This window comes from Dendrobates tinctorius, unplaced genomic scaffold (genome assembly GCF_039654945.1).
Source record: "Dendrobates tinctorius isolate UK_male_01 unplaced genomic scaffold, ASM3965494v1 ptg000003l, whole genome shotgun sequence".
NCBI classification, from domain to species: Eukaryota; Metazoa; Chordata; class Amphibia; order Anura; family Dendrobatidae; genus Dendrobates; species Dendrobates tinctorius.
The window spans coordinates 49,267,092-49,285,966 of NW_027361671.1; the positions used below are offsets into that span (position 1 = coordinate 49,267,092).

At 45.9% G+C, this 18,875-nt stretch overlaps 1 protein-coding gene across 4 annotated transcripts in view; it reads right to left on the reverse strand.

Moving 5' to 3' along the window:
- The window catches only part of EPB41L4A (erythrocyte membrane protein band 4.1 like 4A), a 591,957-nt gene that overhangs the window by 28,625 nt on the left and 544,457 nt on the right, over positions 1-18,875 (reverse strand). For 3 of the 4 annotated variants that reach the window (XM_073550634.1, XM_073550632.1, XM_073550633.1), the window contains one exon: positions 17,184-17,261. The exons of the other annotated variant lie outside the window; for it this stretch is intronic. In XM_073550634.1, coding sequence (XP_073406735.1) covers positions 17,184-17,261 — 78 coding nt within the window. The remainder of the gene's footprint in view (positions 1-17,183; positions 17,262-18,875) is intronic. 4 annotated transcript variants of the gene reach the window in all.

Here is an 18,875-nt window from a genome sequence, read left to right on the forward strand (position 1 = left end):
TTGACGGTGCGCCGACCTGCACCAAACGCACCATGTTGTATTTTGGTGCACTCGGCGCACCGTCAAAAGGACGCATGCGCCGGCAAACGCATACCTGCGCACGGCTTGCGTACCCAATGCTATAGATAGGGTACGCAGGTCGCATGCAGCGTCATGCGACCATAGGCGGAGCTGACCGGAGGAGGTGCGGCCATGGGCAGAGCTTCACGGCGGCCATGCACATCCCTCCGCAACTCCAGGAAATGCTAGTGTGAAAGTAGCCTAACATATCATGGCCAGGGTGTTGTGTATAGTTTAGATAATAGCTTTAGCCAGGTGCTTTTATTATCTGTAAGACTCAAGTCAAAAAGCAAGACTCATCATGGGAAATGATCAACAGTGACAGGTGATTTTTATCAAACGATCAGATTAGGTTGTGAAAGTTTTGAAATGCAGAATTGTTCTACTCGTGTGCATACTCCTGTAAAGGTCAGTTCTCACACTTTAATCCAAGGGTACATTTGGGGATCAGCATGGAGCAGGGTAAACATCAGCAACAGCAGGAGATAAAAGTGACACCAGCCAGCAGGAGCTATTCACCGGGACAAGCAATCCAGAAATCTATAATGACATTAATGTATCCAATTGCACATGTGAGTTCACACAACTACAACACGGGATGACAACCTCCTGCCTTGACCATGAAAGATTAAAGAGAATTCTGACTTTGTGCCAAAATACAACCGGCTTTTTCTTCTCCGCCTATTCTCTGCTGCTTTATTCTCTGGAAAGAGGACGACATGAAAGAAAGCAGAAATATATGGGAATCATCTTATCAAGGTTGTTTCCAAATTATACAGCCTAATTACCTGCCAATGATGTGAATTTGGCCATTCTGTAAACCCAGGCACATTTTTTTCTTATTGCAAAAAACAAAGCTATTTAAATTAAACTGGGGAGTGGAGGACCCAAGCCTAAATGGCCCCATGTGATACTATGTTACTCCTGCAGCAGCTGCTGAAGAGAAAATACCTTTCTGGTTACAGCTTTCATTGGCCTTATTTTAAAAGGAATCTGTCACCAGTTTTTTGCTACCTCATCTGAGAGAAGCATGATGTAGGAGCTGAAACCCTGATTCCAGTGATGTGTCACTTACTAAACTGCTGCAGATTGGGTAAAATCCCTGCTTTCTCTGCTGCAGATCTAGCAGTTCTCTGAATGCTGAGCCCTGTATAACCCTGCCCACACCAATGATTGGCAGCTTTCTGCCTGTGCACAGTGTACACAGCAAGCTGACAATCAGTGGTTGGAGTTGGGTTATTCAGAGATAATGAATATGGAGGACTATGTGGTAGCTTGTTTAATAGTCCTCTACTGATAATCTACTGCTGATAAAGCCTCATTCACACATCAGTATTTTTAATCAGTATTTGTGTGTCAAAATTAGAAATGTCTCCAAACTACAGAACAGTCAGCGGTCAGCTTTTAAATTATAGTTTTTCTTTGTTTGTTCCACTCTTGTTTTTGACAAACAAACACAGATGCAAAATACTAATGTCTGTATGAAGCCTAAAAGGTGATTTTATCAAACCTGCATCAAGAAGTCCAGTAAGAGACACATCGCTGGAATCAGGGTCTTTGTCTCTACATTACGCTGCTCTCAAATTAGCTGGCAAAAAACAGCTGATTGCTGTGTACACTGTACATTGTCAGCAAACTGCCAATCCAATGGTGAGAATGAGGTTACACAGATTAGCTGGACTCTCTGGCACACCACACCTAGTCCTGCTGTGATAATCTCCAGCAGATTAAACACTGATTGTATTGAAACTACAGCAAACTGCTGAGCAAGTGATACATTGCTGGAATCGGGATCTCTGCCCATACATTATGCTGCTCTTAGATTAAATATACCTATAAATCTCACCTGACAAACTAATTTATTTATTAAGGTCACCATAAGGCACAGGGGTAAATATATCACAGAAAAGAAGAAAGTAATGTGCCAGGAGCACATGCACTAATTGGGGGGGGGGGGATCAGGGCAAAAAAAGTCGTGGAAATCAGCAAGCACGGACGTTGATCAGTGATTTGTGTTACTAATCAACGAGGCTGCAGGACAAACAAAAAAGAAAAAACTGCCAAAAATCGAGCGACTAAGTACTGATCAAGTACTCATCAGCGTTCGGTGGCAGAAGGGGCTGCTTATGACTGAGATAGAAATAGACTCCTCCACACTGAAACTACAACACCAAGAAGGAAAAGTCATTGAGCTATGAAAATAACTGGATCATATTACTGATATGAAAATAATGAAAAACAAAATTTTCAAAACATCCAGATTCATTCAGCATTGGGTACGTGCACCACACACGGAAATACACACACTTACATGCTTTACCGACCAATGACTTCCCAGATGTGCTCGATGGGCGACAAGTCCGGGGATGCAGCAGCCCTTGGTAGCACATTTAGGTCACAGAGGCTGCTCACAGTTGCACGAGGAACATACGGATTGGGGTTGTTGTATTGAAAAATTAGCTCCAGAGACACTTTGGAGAAATGGCCACACCACTGGATCCCTGATGAAATCAATGTGATGCCTAGCTGTTGGTGCACCTGGAAGGCCACCATACATTATGCCACTCCGCATCATCATACCTTGAATAGGACTAGTATAAATGTTCCTTCAAGATGGAAGAGGCATGTGGTCTTAAGACCAATCTCTGGCTATCATTGCATCTAAGACAAAAGCGGGCCTCATCACTAAAGAGAACAGACTTCCATTCCAGCCTCCATTACCTTCCTTACCTTCTTGCTCTGCACTCCAACTTCCTTTATGAGCGCTTGTGTGAGGTCAGTGGATCATATTCATGTGGGAACGACACACCAATCACGCTCCAGCGATTATAGTGTGGGGTGGCATAATGTACTGTATCCGGACCCCTTTGGTCTTTATTGCAGGTAGACTAATAGATCGAAGTTACATTGACTTGGTCGTGTAACCAGTTGTACGGACAACTCTCCAAAGTGTCACAAAAGACGTTTTTAAACACAACAAAGCCAGGCAGCGTGATGCTCATACTACTGTGAGCAGCTTGCATGGCCTAAATGTGTTGCCATGACCTGAAGTGTCTATGGACTTGTCTACCATCGAGCACATCTAGGACTTCATTGGTCGGCAATTGCAAAGGGAGCCGCCAGCAGTGGATCTTTATTATTTATGCCCAAGTATATTTTGAGTGGCTGAACATTCCTCAGACAACCATTAGAAACCTCATTGATAGCAGCCAAGGTATGTGAGCACAAGTATTTCTGCACGTGGCACTCATATTTGATACTGAATCAATCAAGATGTTTTGAAAATAGTCATCACTTACATATCATTACATAACATCTCTCTCAATTCTGTGATTTACATAACTCCATGACTTTTCCTTCTTACTGTTACTAATGTTGATGAGTCTAGATTAAAGGATCAAGACCTCCTGTTTTCTCATAAAATCTAGTTTCTGATCTTTTTGTCACTAACCTCATGAAAAATCAACAGAGATTCGCCCTGCTGTGGAGGAAACAAATTATATATAAAAGTGCCATATATTGATCAGAAACATCTTTGTCTTATGACATGATGTCTCAGGCTGGGGTCACACTTGCGAGTGTGATGCGAGAACTCGCGTGACACTCTCGCATCAATACCCGGCACTGTATTTCTATGCAGCCGCACACTCCGGTCCCGAGTTCCGGGTATTGATGCGAGAGACTCACACGAGTTTCTCGCATCACACTCGCAAGTGTGAAACCGGGCTTATACTGAAAAGTGACCTCCAAAGACAAAATATTTGGACTATCTTATCAGAAAAAAAAACAAAGCTCTGGTGGCTCTAAACATTTATTGAGAAATTAATTAGCACAGGATATTGAACCTACGGTATTCATTTATTTTACTCACTTATATAGCGCCATTAATTCCACAGCGCTTTACAGACATCATCATCACTCTCCCCATTGGGACTCACATTCCAGATTCACTATCAGTATGTGTTTGGAGTGTGAGAGGAAACTGAAGTACCCAAACACGGGGAGAACATACAAACTCCTTGCAGACGTTGTCCTTGGTGGGATTTGAACCCAGGACTAGATAAGAGTGAATATTTCAATATTTGGTTCAGATTATGGTCGCAGTATTTTCAATATTCGCCGAACATAGCAAACACCATTGGAGTTAATGGGAGTACAGATAATCTTTATTTTTATATAGCGCTAACATATTCCGCAGCACTTTACAGTTACTTTACAGATAAGCGAATATGTTCGGAAACGTTCGTTAAACATAAATTTGGCATGAATATAGTACAAATATGGCAAAAACATGGCAAATTCGGATTCGACGATCATTCATCTCTACCCAGGACTATAGCGCTGCAAAGCAACAGTGCTAACCACTGAGCCACTGTGCTATATTTATAGAGCTTTACTGATTAATTGCATTACTGTACCATCAGTTCTTATTTATAAAAGCAGAAGGAATCAGAGATGAGACATAATGAAGGTAAAAGTAGAGCAATGCTTCATTCATTTTTATAACAGAATTATCGCAGTGTTCTCATAACTTGAAGACACCAGTCCCCCGCTTGTGAAATCTTAGCCTTATTAGACAATTTGGTGGAGTAGCGGCAATAACATCGCACTAACTCTGACGACTGTTACTAATGTAGCCAACTTGGAAGATAATCATGCAATAAATCAGTAAAGTGTCTGCATACAACATGTTAATATAAGTATCTTTGTATTCTGCACTACCGCATGATGTATGACCGTCAGCCTAATGAGATTTTACAGACAAGCAAACACTCTCCGGCTCGCTATATCAATCCTGGCAGTACACAAGCATCATACAGAAAAGCTGCTTACACATGCTCATTAGGCTCAAGTTTATGACCGCTTTTCTTTCCATCTTGTTACACCAAGTAATTTAATTTATCATGATGTTGTCAAGTATTGATCGCACAAAGCTCTGCATGAAAAACACTATGGAGAGTAAATGAGGACATTACTGATTAGGTGAGACGCTGCTTCAGTAGACAGGATTATTACAGGTTTTACTATTGTTGGGCAGTGGAATAGATTGGCCATCAGAGCAGAGAAAAATGGTAAGAAGCGACTTCTTTACTGTCAGGCATTGTCTGCAAAGAAGAAACAATGGACAATGGCATTGCACTCTCCAATCACCTACAGAAATCCTGAACAGAGAAAGAGGCATGGCACCGGTACGTGTATGTCCTGGAGAAGATATCGAGGGCCCAGTGATTAGCACTGTAACCTTACAGCGTTGGGGTCCCGGGTCCATATCCCACCAAGGAGTTTGTATGTTCTCCCCGTGTTTGCGTGGGTTTTCTCCGGGTTCTCCGGTTTCCTCCCACAATCCAAAGACATACTGATAGGGAATCTAGATTGTGAGCCCCAATGGGGACAACGATGATAATGTCTGTAAAGTGCTGTGGAAATAAATAATATTGATATGTGTAGTCGTTCTTTGTTTACCATGGGCGACCTTTACTGTACATCCATGAGTCCTGGGATGGCCAGTGCGTAGATACAATCACCAACACCACACACTGCTGCACTATAGGTTTTATCGAACAGACTCTTTTCTCTGAGCAACAGTTTAAGTTTAGATTTTTTAGACTACAGTAGCTTAAAAAGTGTTTGATACTTTTTATTGCCTTTCTAGACAAGAGTTGGTGGCTTAGTGGGAAAGTGATGTGACTTGAACTGCAACACAATCTGGCAAAATTTTGGCACAAAATTTTTTAGCAAAAAATATGCCAACAAATAGGCGGTGTAGACTTAGAAGAAAGTTTAAAGATGTACCAGATACATAATATTTTTTATAAGTGCTGCAGTGATAAATGTGGCATTTTTAGACTGTCTGGTCCAGGTTTACACTGCTCTTTTAGGAGATTTGCTTGTCACAAATGCTCTCTTTTTAATACTAACCGCTTATTCAATTTAGCAGCTACAGAACTTCTTAAAATGCTGTCCCTTAGATATGAGCTAACATGCTGCTTTGCAGGAAACATAGTGACCCCGAGAACTTGGATGGAGTGAATGTTCGACTGCTGAAAATAGCAGAACGCTGTACTCTCCAGCAGTAACATACACCATGAGTGGAGTGGAGATCGAGCATGAGCTGCAGTGCCCGGTTCCGGGAATTCAGAGGTCCAATCCCTGATTGGAGTGCCTATGGCTCCATAAGACAAAAGAGATCCAAGTTTTGCTTTTGGGTCCCAAAAATCAGACCTCCAGTGATCAACAAGTCATCCCACATTCAATGTATAAGTGATAACTTGTTACTTTAGAAATAACCCTCTAAGGCATAAATGATTAATTTGTACTGATAAATATCTTCAACTCAATTCATAGCGATGAGCAATGTAACCATACAAGTGGATTTTTGTAACACTGAAAATTACCTCTTTGCACCACTAGATGGCAGGCAAAGAATCTATATTAATCCATGAGCAAGAAGATAGCTAAGAATGGATGCAGGTGCACATGCAAGGTTGCTGAGTAAGTACAAATTACAGCAATTTTTCAAATTGCCTCTTCAGAAAGAAAGAGGACTTTTACTCTACAGCGCCACCTATTGGTAGTAGCGATCCTACAAGTCACAATCAACCCTTTAACGAGTCTTGTAGTATGACTTAGGATACAAGCCAAATCAGAATCTCAATTTGCAGACACGGTGTTTCGAGCTGTTGGCTCTCGTCAGTGCAAAGTATGAGATCTGATTTGGCAAGGTGAGAGCCTCTCACCTTGCCAAATCAGATCTCATACTTTGCACTGACGAGAGCCAACAGCTCGAAACACCGTGTCTGCAAATTGAGATTCTGATTTGGCTTGTATCCTAAGTCATACTACAAGACTCGTTAAAGGGTTGATTGTGACTTGTAGGATCGCTACTACCAATAGGTGGCGCTGTAGAGTAAAAGTCCTCTTTCTTTCTGAAGAGGCAATTTGCATATTATTTTCCCAGAGGAGCATTGCACGGCGAATAAGTCTCCCTACCTTGACAAGCCACAGCTGGCATGTCACTCTCCGCAAGGAGAAACGTTACTTCTTAGCAATTTTTCAGTATTGATTCAATGAGGTTTTTTTGTTTTTTTTTAAGTAACCTAGTAAAGGATTTTTTTTTTTACTACTAACTATAAAAAGAAAAGTGAGGTGCACAAGAATGGCCTGTGAGATCAATCTTGTATATACAGCTCTGGCAAAAATTAAGAGACCATTTTGTCAAATGTTCAGTTTGTCTGATTTTTCTCTTTCTAGGTATATTTTTGAGTAAAATGAAAATTGTTCTTTTAGTCTATAAACTTTTGACAACATGTTTCCGAATTTCCAAGCAATAAATTTTGTATTTTATTCTCACAAAGAAAAATGGTCAAAATTAAAACAAAAAAAACATGGATTTTTGTGATAAACTCACCGTAAAATCCTTTTCTCCGAGACGCTCAATGGGGGACACAGGTACTGTGGGTGTATGCTATTGCCGCCTGGAGGCTGACACTAAATGAAAAAAAAGAGCTTAGCTCCTCCTCCGCCGTATACACCCTCTCCCCTGTTGCGGGCGGAATCAGTTTGGTGCAAAAGCAGTAGGAGATCAAACAAAAATCAGACATCAACCTTAATGCAGGTAACATGTCTAGAAAAAACATCACCCTAATATCATTCAAAAAAGTACGTTAATTAAACAAAACAGAAGCCAACTTGGCTGTCAGGGTGGGTGCTGTGTTCCCTAATGAGCGTCTCAGAGAAAAGGATTTTACGGTGAGTTTATCACAAAAATCCATGTTTCTCCTTCACCTCATTGGGGGACACAGGTACTGTGGGACATCCTAAAGCAGTCCATGGTTGGGAAGTTGAGTGACCGATCCAAGCTACATGCACCTCCTGTCTAAATGTCTAAAGGTGCGCCACCGCTGCTTGGAGAATCCTTCTACCCAGGCTCGCATCTGAAGAAGCCTGAGTATGGATATTGTAGTGCTTTGCGAATGTGTGCAAGCTGGACCAGGTTACAGCCGTGCAAACCTGTTCCGCCGATGCCTGGTGCCGAAGCACCCAAGAGGCGCCCACTGCCCGAGTAGAGTGTGCTCTGATCCCTGCTGGAACTAGTGTGCCTCTGATGCGGTAAGACTCCTGAATAGTCAAAGGAATCCATCTGGCTATGGTCGATTTTGAGGCAGCGAGTCCCTTCCTGCGCCCCTCGGGAAGCACGAACAGCGTGTCTGTCTGACGAAAGGGTGCCGTCCGCGACACGTACCTCCTGAGTGCTCTCACCAGGTCCAACGTATGAAGAGCCTTTTCCACATGGTGTACCGGTGCTGGACAAAAAGAGGGCAAGACAATATCCTCATTAATGTGAAATGAGGAAACAACCTTCGGCAGAAAGGGAGGAGCTGGTCTAAGAACCACCTTATCTTTGTGGAAGACCAGAAACGGAGCTTGGCAGGATAGAGCTGCCAGCTCAGAGACCCGCCTGATTGACGTTATTGCCACCAGAAATACTATCTTCCAAGAAAGGTAGGTTAAAGAGACCTCCTGTAACGGCTCAAATGGAGCCTCCTGTAGAACACTTAGGACCAGGTTAAGGTCCCAAGAGTCCAGGGACGCCCTATAAGGAGGTACCAAGAGGGAGACTCCCTGAATGAAAGTCTTCACCTGCAGATTGGTAGCAATCCTGCGCTGGAACAGAACAGATAAGGCCGATATTTGTCTCCTGAGGGAACTTGGGGCCAAGCCTGAGTCTAATAGAAAATCTCAGTGGAGAACAACCATGGTTCCGACACCATGTGGAGAAAACCTTCTAGGTGAAGTGATAAACACGTGCTGAGGCCGGCTTCCGGGTGCTAACCATTGTAGCGACCACATTGCGGCCGAACTCAGCCTGGGTTAGAATCCAGGATTCAACGGCCAAGCCGTCAAACACAGGGCCCCTGAGTTCGGGTGGTAGATCGGGCCCTGGGACAGTAGGTCTGGGCGCTCTGGCAGGCGCCAAGGAACGTCAGCAAGTAGCTGTACCAGGTCTGCGTACCATGCCCGACGAGGCCAATCTGGGCCAGCAGAATCACTGGTACCCCTTCCGCCTGTAACGGCTCAAATGGAGCCTCCTGTAGAACACTTAGGACCAGGTTAAGGTCCCAAGCGTCCAGGGGCGCCCTATAAGGAGTTACCAAAAGGGAGACTCCCTGAATGAAAGTCTTCACCTGCAGATTGGTAGCATTCCTGCGCTGGAACAGAACAGATAAAGCCGATATTTGTCTCCTGAGGGAACTTGGGGCCAAGCCTGAGTCTAGGCCGGACTGGAGAAAGGCCAAGATGTTGGGCATAGAAAATCTCAGTGGAGAACAACCATAGTTCCAACACCATGTGGAGAAAACCTTCCAGGTGAAGTGATAAATACGTGCTGAGCCCGGCTTCCGGGTGCTAACCATTGTAGCGACCACATTGCGGCCGAACCCAGCCTGGGTTAGAATCCAGGATTCAACAGCCCAGCCGTCAAACACAGGGCCCCTGAGTTCGGGTGGTAGATCGGGCCCTGGGACTGTAGGTCTGGGCGCTCCGGCAGGCACCAAGTAGCTGTACCAGGTCTGCGTACCATGCCCGACGAGGCCAATCTGGGGCCAGCAGAATCACTGGCACCCCTTCCGCCTGTAACGGCTCAAATGGAGCCTCCTGTAGAACACTTAGGACCAGGTTAAGGTCCCAAGCGTCCAGGGGCGCCCTCTAAGGAGGTACCAAGAGGGAGACTCCCTGAATGAAAGTCTTCACCTGCAGATTGGTAGCAATCCTGTGCTGGAACAGAACATATAAGGCTGATATTTGTCTCCTGAGGGAACTTGGAGCCAAGCCTGAGTCTAGGCCGGACTGGAGAAAGGCCAAGATGTTGGGAATAGAAAATCTCAGTGGTGGTAGATCGGGCCCTGGGACAGTAGGTCTGGGCGCTCTGGCAGGCGCCAAGGAACGTCGGCAAGTAGCTGTACCAGGTCTGCGTACCATGCCCGACGAGGCCAATCTGGGGCCAGCAGAATCACTGGCACCCCTTCCGCCTTGATCTTCTTGATGACTCTCAGAAGTAGTGGCAACGGGGGAAATAGGTATGGGAGGCAAAACTGGTTCCATGGCAGAACCAGCGCATCCACGGCAATTGCCTGCGGATCCCGGGATCGAGCGACAAATGCTGGTACCTTGGCGTTCACTCTGGAGGCCATTAGGTCCACATCCGGCGTCCCCCATCGTTGGCAAATCTGCTGGAAGATCTCGGGGTGAAGTGACCATTCCCCGGATGCGAGACCCTGCCGGCTGAGGAAGTCTGCCGCCCAGTTCTCAACGCCTGGGATGTGGACTGCCGATATCGCCGAGTGGTTTCTCTCGGCCCAATGAAGCACATGCCCTACCTCACGCATGGCTGCCCTGCTGCGGGTGCCCCCCTGATGATTTATGTAAGCCACAGCCGTGGCGTTGTCTGACTGAATCCAAACGGGCCAGCCTGCTAGAAGGGGATGAAACTGTCGCAGAGCTAGCCGGATTGCCCGTATTTCCAACAAGTTGATTGGGAGGCGTGCCTCCTGCGGTGACCACCGTTCCTGGGTCGTGTGGTGGCGAAAAACCGCTCCCCAGCCGAGGAGGATGGCGTCGGTTGTCACCACCAACCACTGGTCTGGGGGAAAGGGCTTGCCCTGGAGAAGTGAGGCACTGGCTGTCCACCACCCGAGTGCCTGTGTGACCCGTGTGGGCAACCGGCACAGGCGATCGAGGGAAAATGGATTTTAGTCCAGAATGATAACAGGGCGTGCTGCAGGGGGCGAATATGGAGCTGGGCAAACGGAATTGTCTCCATTGCTGCCACCATCTTTCCTAGGATCCTCATGCACAAGCGGAAGGTATGAGGGACTGGTTGGCGCAGCTTCCGGACTCCCTGCCGGAGAGCTAAGGTCTTGTCCCGAAGGAGAATTACCAACCCTCGGGAAGTGTCAAAGATCATTCCTAAGAAGGCGATCCTCTGAGCTGACACGGGATGACTTTTTAGATTAACCAACCATCCTAAGCGGGAAAGAGTATCTAGCATGATGCTGACACTCTCCTCGCATGCCCGAAAGGAAGGGCCTTTGATCAAGAGGTCGTCTAAATAAGGAAAGACAACTATGCCCCGGGAGTGCAGGGTGGCCATGACGACTGCCATGACTTTTGTGAATACCCTGGGAGCGGTGGCCAACCCGAAGGGTAGTGCTGCGAACTGAAAGTGTAGGCCATTGATGGCGAAGCGCAAGAACCTTTGCTGCGGGGGGAAAATGGGGATGTGTAGGTAGGCGTCTTGGATGTCGATAGAGGCCAAGTATTCTCCCCGCCCCATGGCAGATATGACTGAACGGAGAGACTCCATCCGGAAATGTCTGATCCTGATAAACTTGTTTAGGAGCTTTAGGTCCAGAATGGGCCTGACGACCCCATCCTTTTTGGGCACGTGAACAGGTTGGAGTAGAACCCCTGATATTTTTCGTTCTCGTATGGGAACAATGACTCCGTTGTGCTGGAGTAATTTTATGGCCTTGAGTAAAGCCCTTGCTCGGGCGATTACTTTTGGAGGACGGGAAAGAAAAAAACCATCTTGGGGGGTATTTGATGAATTCTATCTTGTACCCCGAGGACACCAGCTCTGTAACCCATGTGTCGTGTGAGACGGAGAGCCAGGCATGGCGAAACCAAAGCAGGCGGCCGCCTACCTTGCCGAAGTCACCTTGAGGTTGCCTCGAGTTATTTGGCTGCAGATCTCTGGGATCTAGGTCCTCTTGATCTGGGCTGGTGGGTACACATTCTCCCCAACGGGTTGGCTCTATATGAGACCTGCCGATCCCTGTCCTGGCTGGGACGACCTGAAGCAGCGGGATTGGTCGCTGCAGCCCACCTGGGGTTGCGAAAGGACCGAAACCGTGTCTGAGGTTGGTGGCGAAATGGCTGTTTAACCCTTTGTTGAGGAGGAAACTGCTCTTTCCACCTGTGGAATCAGAGATGAGCTGATCCAACTTCTCCCCGAACAGACGACCGCTCTGATAGGGCAAGGAAGTCAGGGATTTCTTGAAAGTTGTGTCTGCCTGCCATGTCCTCAACCATAAAGTCCTCCTAATGGAGATCGCATTTGCCGCAGCGACAGCCGCGCAGTTGGCCGCATCCAAAGATGCATTAATTAGGTAGTCCCGGCCAAAGTGATCTGATTTGCGATCTCTGATACCTCTGCTGGTAGGTCCAGGCCCTGCAGGGCTCTGTTCAATGATTCTGACCAAGCCATCATGGCCTTTGCTACCCAGATTGCCGCAAATGAGGGGGAGAGTGCTGAACCTGATGCCTCAAATACTGAGCGAGCTAGGCTCTCTTGATAGAGGACCCACTAGGTATGGATAACAGGGTCCTAGAGGCCAAGCGTGACACGGGTGGATCTACCGTTGGGGACTCTGCCCATTTCTTACAGAGATCAGGGGCGAACAGATACCTCGCCTCGAGCGCCTTTTGCACTGAGAACCGTTTGTCGGGCCGCTCTCTGTGTTGTTGTAATATGTCCTCAAACTCTGGGTGAGAACTAAACACTCTATGCGGCCGCTTTGCTTGCTTAAATGAGACCTTGTGACCTGAGGCCAAGGTGAAATTATCTTCAATCCCAAGGGTCTAGTTGACGGCCTCAATGAGACGGTCAATTGTTTCCCGGTATTCTGGAGTACCTGAATCAAGCGGCTCATCCGAGTCGTAATCTGAGCTCCCGTTAATGTTCCTTGGTGAAGGTGAGCGAGAGGCCAAACCTATGGATGCCGAAGCACCAGATGGACCGGGAGACGCTGGGTGGGTTTGTTTCCCCCGCGTCTGCCTGGAGTGAGAGCGGCCCCTGCAGGCCGGAGGCTCCTGTGAGGTGGAGGACCCCTCTAACACAGGCGAGCCGCTATCCCTGCCCCTATCTGTGATCTCGTGATCTGGGATTTCGTAGGCGATGCCATGGACTGCGACAGAGACAGAGCCCATTCCGGGGGGCTCGGTACACTGGGCTTGGTCATAGGGGTGGGCTCCTGGGGACGTTCGGAATCGCAGGCTTCGCAAATCTGCTTGGTTTGTACCCGTGGGAAGGTGGACTGACAGGAGGTGCACGCAACATAAAAGAATGTGTGTGCCTTAGCTTTTCTGGACATGATGGCTGCTAAGTGATATGCCAAGGACCAAAAAGCTGCTTAGCCTCTGGAAAACACACAGAGGGTGGCCTTCCTCCAGGGGTAGCACTTACCCCAGTCCTGTGTCCCCCGTCCTGGACCTGTCAGACGTCCAGCCTGCCGACCAGCTGTTCCTTCTTTAAAAACAGCGCGCACCGGCGTGTGGGCGGGCCTCCGGACGAAGAGGCGGCCCCGGGGCGTCATGGGGCGGAATTTCCGTCCGCGGCCTAGTCCCTGGCAGAAGCCAGGGACTAAATTTCTGCTGTCCGCCCGAGGACCCAATGGGCGGGTCCGCCGGAAGTGGCCGCGTCACGGGGGGCAGGACTTGTGCCCACGGCCTAGCTCCGGGAAAAGCCGGGGACTAAATTTCTGGCGTGCGCCCGGACTCGGGGCGGGACCGCCGGACATGGAGCTTGGAGCCTACACCGCCGGCTGCCACGCTAAGTGGTGTACCCAAGGAGCCGAGGGATGCCTGCAAATGGCGCCAGGAGTGCTGACCACAGGGTTCCACAGGAGCCCTCCCAGCCCACCTCCTTCCATGCCTCACCCCTCGACGTCCATCTTGATCCTTAGGTTAAGGAGGGAAGGGGAGCCATAAAAATGTTTAAGGACGGTGCAGGCACCCTAGCTCCATCTTCCCTATAGGGGATGAGGAGAAGGACCGTCCGCCACCTTCCATCACCGCTGTCTGGCATTGGTGATGCAGTGGGGGATGCACGGACTGTTCGCAGGCCTCTGTACAGCCTAGAGTTTCACTACCTTAGGGTGGTCAGGGCTCAGTCCGGCATCATGTCCCACGTAGCAAGAAAGGATACGTGGAGGCGACACTCGCACGTGCTCGCCTGTTGTTGGTTTGGGGAAATCGGACCCTTTCAATAGGATCTGTTGCCCCTGTCTTATCTTTATGGAAAAAAATGACAGAGTCTGGAAATAAAGACCAGACGTGTGCCTCTAATGGACACTAAGCAAAAACTGATTCCGCCCGCAAACGGGCGAGGGTGTATACGGCGGAGGAGATAACCTCTTTTTTCCACTTAGTGTCAGCCTCCAGGCGGCAGTAGCATACACCCACAGTACCTGTGTCCCCACAGTACCTGTGTCCCCCAATGAGGCGAAGGAGAAAACAGTGCTTTCAGACCTCAAATAATGCAAAGAAAACAAGTTCATAATCATTTAGAAACAACAATACTAATGTTTTAACTCAGGAAGAGTTCAGTAATCAATATTTTGTTGAATAACCATGATTTTAATCACAGCTTTCATGCATCTTGGCATGCTTGCCACCAGTATTTCATACTGCTTCTGGCGCAAAAATGTAAGCAGTTCTTATTTGTTTAATGGCTTGTGACTATTCATCATCTTGATTACATTCCAGAGGTTTTCAATGGGGTTCAGTTCTGGAGAATGGGCTGCCCATGACAGGGTTTTGATGTGGTGGTCTCTTAATTTTTGCCAGAGCTGTATAAAGTATCCAACTTACTTTACCGGAGACTCTGTCTAAAAATGTTATAATACTTAGGGTATGTGCACACGTTGTGGATTTGTGTGTGGATTTTTCCGCAAGGAATCTGCAGAATACACAGGTAAAATGACCTGCGTTTTACCTGGGGATTCACTGCAGAATTTCTGCGTTTTTTGTGCGGATTTGCCCTGCATTTTTACAGCTGCGGATTCCTATAATGGAATGGGTGTAAAAACGCTGCGAGAATCCGCACAAAGAATTGACATGCTGCAGAAAATAATCTGCTGCGTTTCCGCGCTGAATTTTCCTCAGCATGTGCACAGCGGTTTGTGTTTTGCATAGGCTAAAATGGTACTGTAGAGCACATTAGAATCTGCAGCGGATCCGCAGAGCCAAATCCGCAACGTGTGCACATACCCTATCTACGGCTCAAAAGCAAAGCTATGCTTATTGCCTTAAAAAAAAAATCTATGTGATTGTTATTGTTTAGCCCTTAAAAAAATACACACTGACACCCACACATACACACACACACATAAACACAGACACTTATACCCACACCGACACACTGTGCTCAGCATAAATGAGATAACAGAATCATTTTTTTTCTATGTGATACCATACTACTAATTTTCCTAACAAATTCATTCAAGAACACGTTGCAAAAATGTGTACACCCCAATTTAAGTCTTAAAGTTTAAACTGCAATATTCTAATTAACAAGAATTCGGCCACAGGTAAGTTTAATTATTAATTAAACAGGTTTCCAACAGAGAGTTGTCTAGAAAATGGTGTTGTTTAAAAAAGAAAACCTTTTCCTATTTCATGGTGTCAGCAATGGCACAACATGGAAGAGAAATGTCAGACCGGAGAAAGAAAATATTTTTACACGAGGAAGGTGACAAGATTATCAGCAAAGTATTACTTATCAGTCAGAACATGGTAGAAAAAGTAATACAAAAATTTAGCGAAGATGAAACTACAACGATCTCACAGAGACGTCTAGGTCAACCACGGAAGTTAACATCTTTTGATGAGGAGGGTTGAAGAAAATCGACAAGCAAGTTCACTGCAGTTAGCTAAAGAAGTAGATAGCCAAACCAAACATAAGACGAACATAGCCAAACCAAACACAATACGGCGCACACTGTATGAATGGCATGTATGTGAGTGTTGTCCATGTAGGAACCCTTTCTTAAAGCTCATGCACAAAAGAAGACTGCCTACAATTTACCAGGGCCCATCCTGAAAATATGAAGACTATGGGATCTCTATACTCTGGAGTGATGAAACCAAGGTAGATGTCTTTGGACGTGATGGCTAAAACTGTATGGTGTCACAAAAGTGAGGCATACAAAAGAAAAATATGTGGGCCTACAGTGAAACATGGTGGTGGCAGTGTACTTATGTGGGCTACATGAGTGTTAATGGTGTCAGGGAGCTACAGTTCATTGGTAGCATCATGAATTCAGAGTTGTACTGCTCTATATTGAAAAAGAAGATGCAGCGGGAGGCGCTGGTCCTGTTGAAAAGAAGCCTAGTATTAAAAGTAAATAAGCAACAATGCTGTAGGCCCACGGTGATGAGAATGATGCTTGGTCTTGTCTCTGGGCCTCGGGTGACTGCACCTTCTTCCCACCTGATAGGTACGTTAATGCTGAGGTGGACTATGATGCTCAATGCAATAATTAGATAAGAATATATTCAAGCTAAACACATTTCAAAAGTTAAACCCATATCCATAATCACTATTAATAATGTTTTGACATCTGACTGGGATGATTTAGCGAATCCTGCTTTGAGCAGGGGGTTGGACCAGATGGCCCAGGAGGTCCCTTCCAACTCTACGATTCTATGATTCTATCAAACAGAGGCTGGACAGACATCTGACTGGGATGATTTAGCGAATCCTGCTTTGAGCAGGGGGTTGGACCAGATGGCCCAGGAGGTCCCTTCCAACTCTACGATTCTATGATTCTACTATCATTCTGTGCCCCTGGTACACGTGCATTTTTCCATCATGAAAATGATCCAAAACACACATCTAAGGCCACTGCTGCATTTCTGAAGAACAGGGTGAAAGTCATTCAGTAGCCTAGTATGAACCAAATTGAACAACTATGGGGAATTCTGTTGTCATCACTCCCCATTTAGCATCCAGGCTCCAGGAGGCTGCTCTTGAAGAATGGAAAAAGATATCTATTGCAATGTGTCTCCATCTTGTTCATTCCATACTTAGAAGACTTTATGCTGTCCTTAAAAATCATGCAGATCATACAAGATACAAGATGGAGTAGTTTTTGATGTGCTGTGTTCTCATTTGTAAATCAACTAATTTGAGTAAAACTGAAGATTTTGTAATAAAAGTTATATTATTGACCTTATTTTTCACGGTATGAGTTAAAAAAAATTCTATGAAAAGTCTTGTCAAAATTTTGAATATTGTACTTGTGTTCAGCTGATGGGTCCATCACCAGTTACTGATCAATTACCTGTTTCGTTTTTTGCGATGTTCCCTGTTACAGTTTTCAGACTCGCTGCCGCTACTGGTATTACAACGTGATCGAGACCTGAAGAATTGGACATCAATATGTCAATAGTGGAATTTCAATAAAAACAGTAACTGATAAAAGCCTCATGCACATGGCCATATTGTGCCTCTGTGCACGTTAATAATTGTGTGCAGATGTGATATGGCACCCCACAAATCTATGGGCCCACATAGTACTTTTAAATAAAATATTCCATATTTTAACAAAATAAAAAATAAAAACTGGATGGCGCCATGTCAAACCCATGCTTCTGGTGGACAGTATGTTTAATAACACAACATAACACAAAGCCTTGAATATTACAGGTAATCGCACATCAGTCCAAATCTAAACCCAATGTCAATGTACCTGATGCCCTTTTTTGAACGATCCAGCTTTTGTCACCCAGTGGGGAAGCACTGACAGCATCACGAAAATATGTCCATCACTGTTGGGGCCTTCTGTGGAGAATGTTCCAAACAGTCAGAGGAAAGCTCCAACTGGCCCGCTGACAGAACCAGCCCTGATGACACCATCACTGAACCGATCAAAGGGCAATGGGAGAGGCGTTTCTGAGTTTTTAGATACCTCAGACAGATTCAGCCATTTTGGGAAGATGCAAATAGGGCTCCACAAGAGAGGATCGGGGCAGTGAGAAAAGAAGGTCACCAGGTATTTATGACGATGAAGAAACATTTGTAGGACAATCAGCTATCGTAGGATAAGACGGTCTGCGTCTGCTGGCTTGTGGTGTGCCAGCTGCAGGCAGGCGCCAGGTACAGTCTTGTAAGGAGACTTTTAGAAGAGTGTATGTGCTGGCATATAGACACATTTTTTCCACAATTATCTCAGCTCAGCATCCACTTCATCAGTTTTTAGAAGAAGAAAGCTATACATTTGAATGGTGATGAAAAAAGTTTTTATGTGCAGCATATCAACATATGCGAGGATTGAGATTTGCTATATTTATTAGGAACAAACGGCACATCAGTGTGGGACTTGCGAGGAGCTGTGGCATCATATTAGTACGTTGTTTTTTGCTTTGTTCTCTCATTTTTTCATTTTATTTGCCCATGCTAATTTAGTGTCAGGGGTTGTCCATTAAGAAAAAGTGATCACCTATCAGCGGGATAGGTGATAGCGTGTAGATCGGTGAGGGTCCAATCACTCTGACCCGCAATAATTACCATTATGGGGAACTTTTATCCCCATTAGAATGGAACAGTGCACTTGCTCGACCGCTGCTCCATTCATTCCCTATGGGACTGCTGAGCGCTGCAGTCTTCATTCTTACGGGGATCAGTGGTGGTCCAGTGGTTGGACCCAATCTATAAGCTATCACCTATTCCATAATAGGTGATCGCTTTTTTTTGCTGGACAACCGGTTTAAAGACACAGAGTTTGAAAGATCATGCACCTGGATAGACATTGGTACATCTTTCTTGAATTATGTGAAGTTACTCAACTTGTCATGATACCAATTCAATAAAAAACTTGCATCGTTCAATAAAATATCGGATGTTTTTTCATTTATTTTTTAACAGATGAGCCAATGGGTGACCGATAGCAAATACATAGCCTCCATCTTATATATGTTTAATTAACACTTTTGTGACATACATATGGGACATGTGGGGTATAGAGACAAGAAGG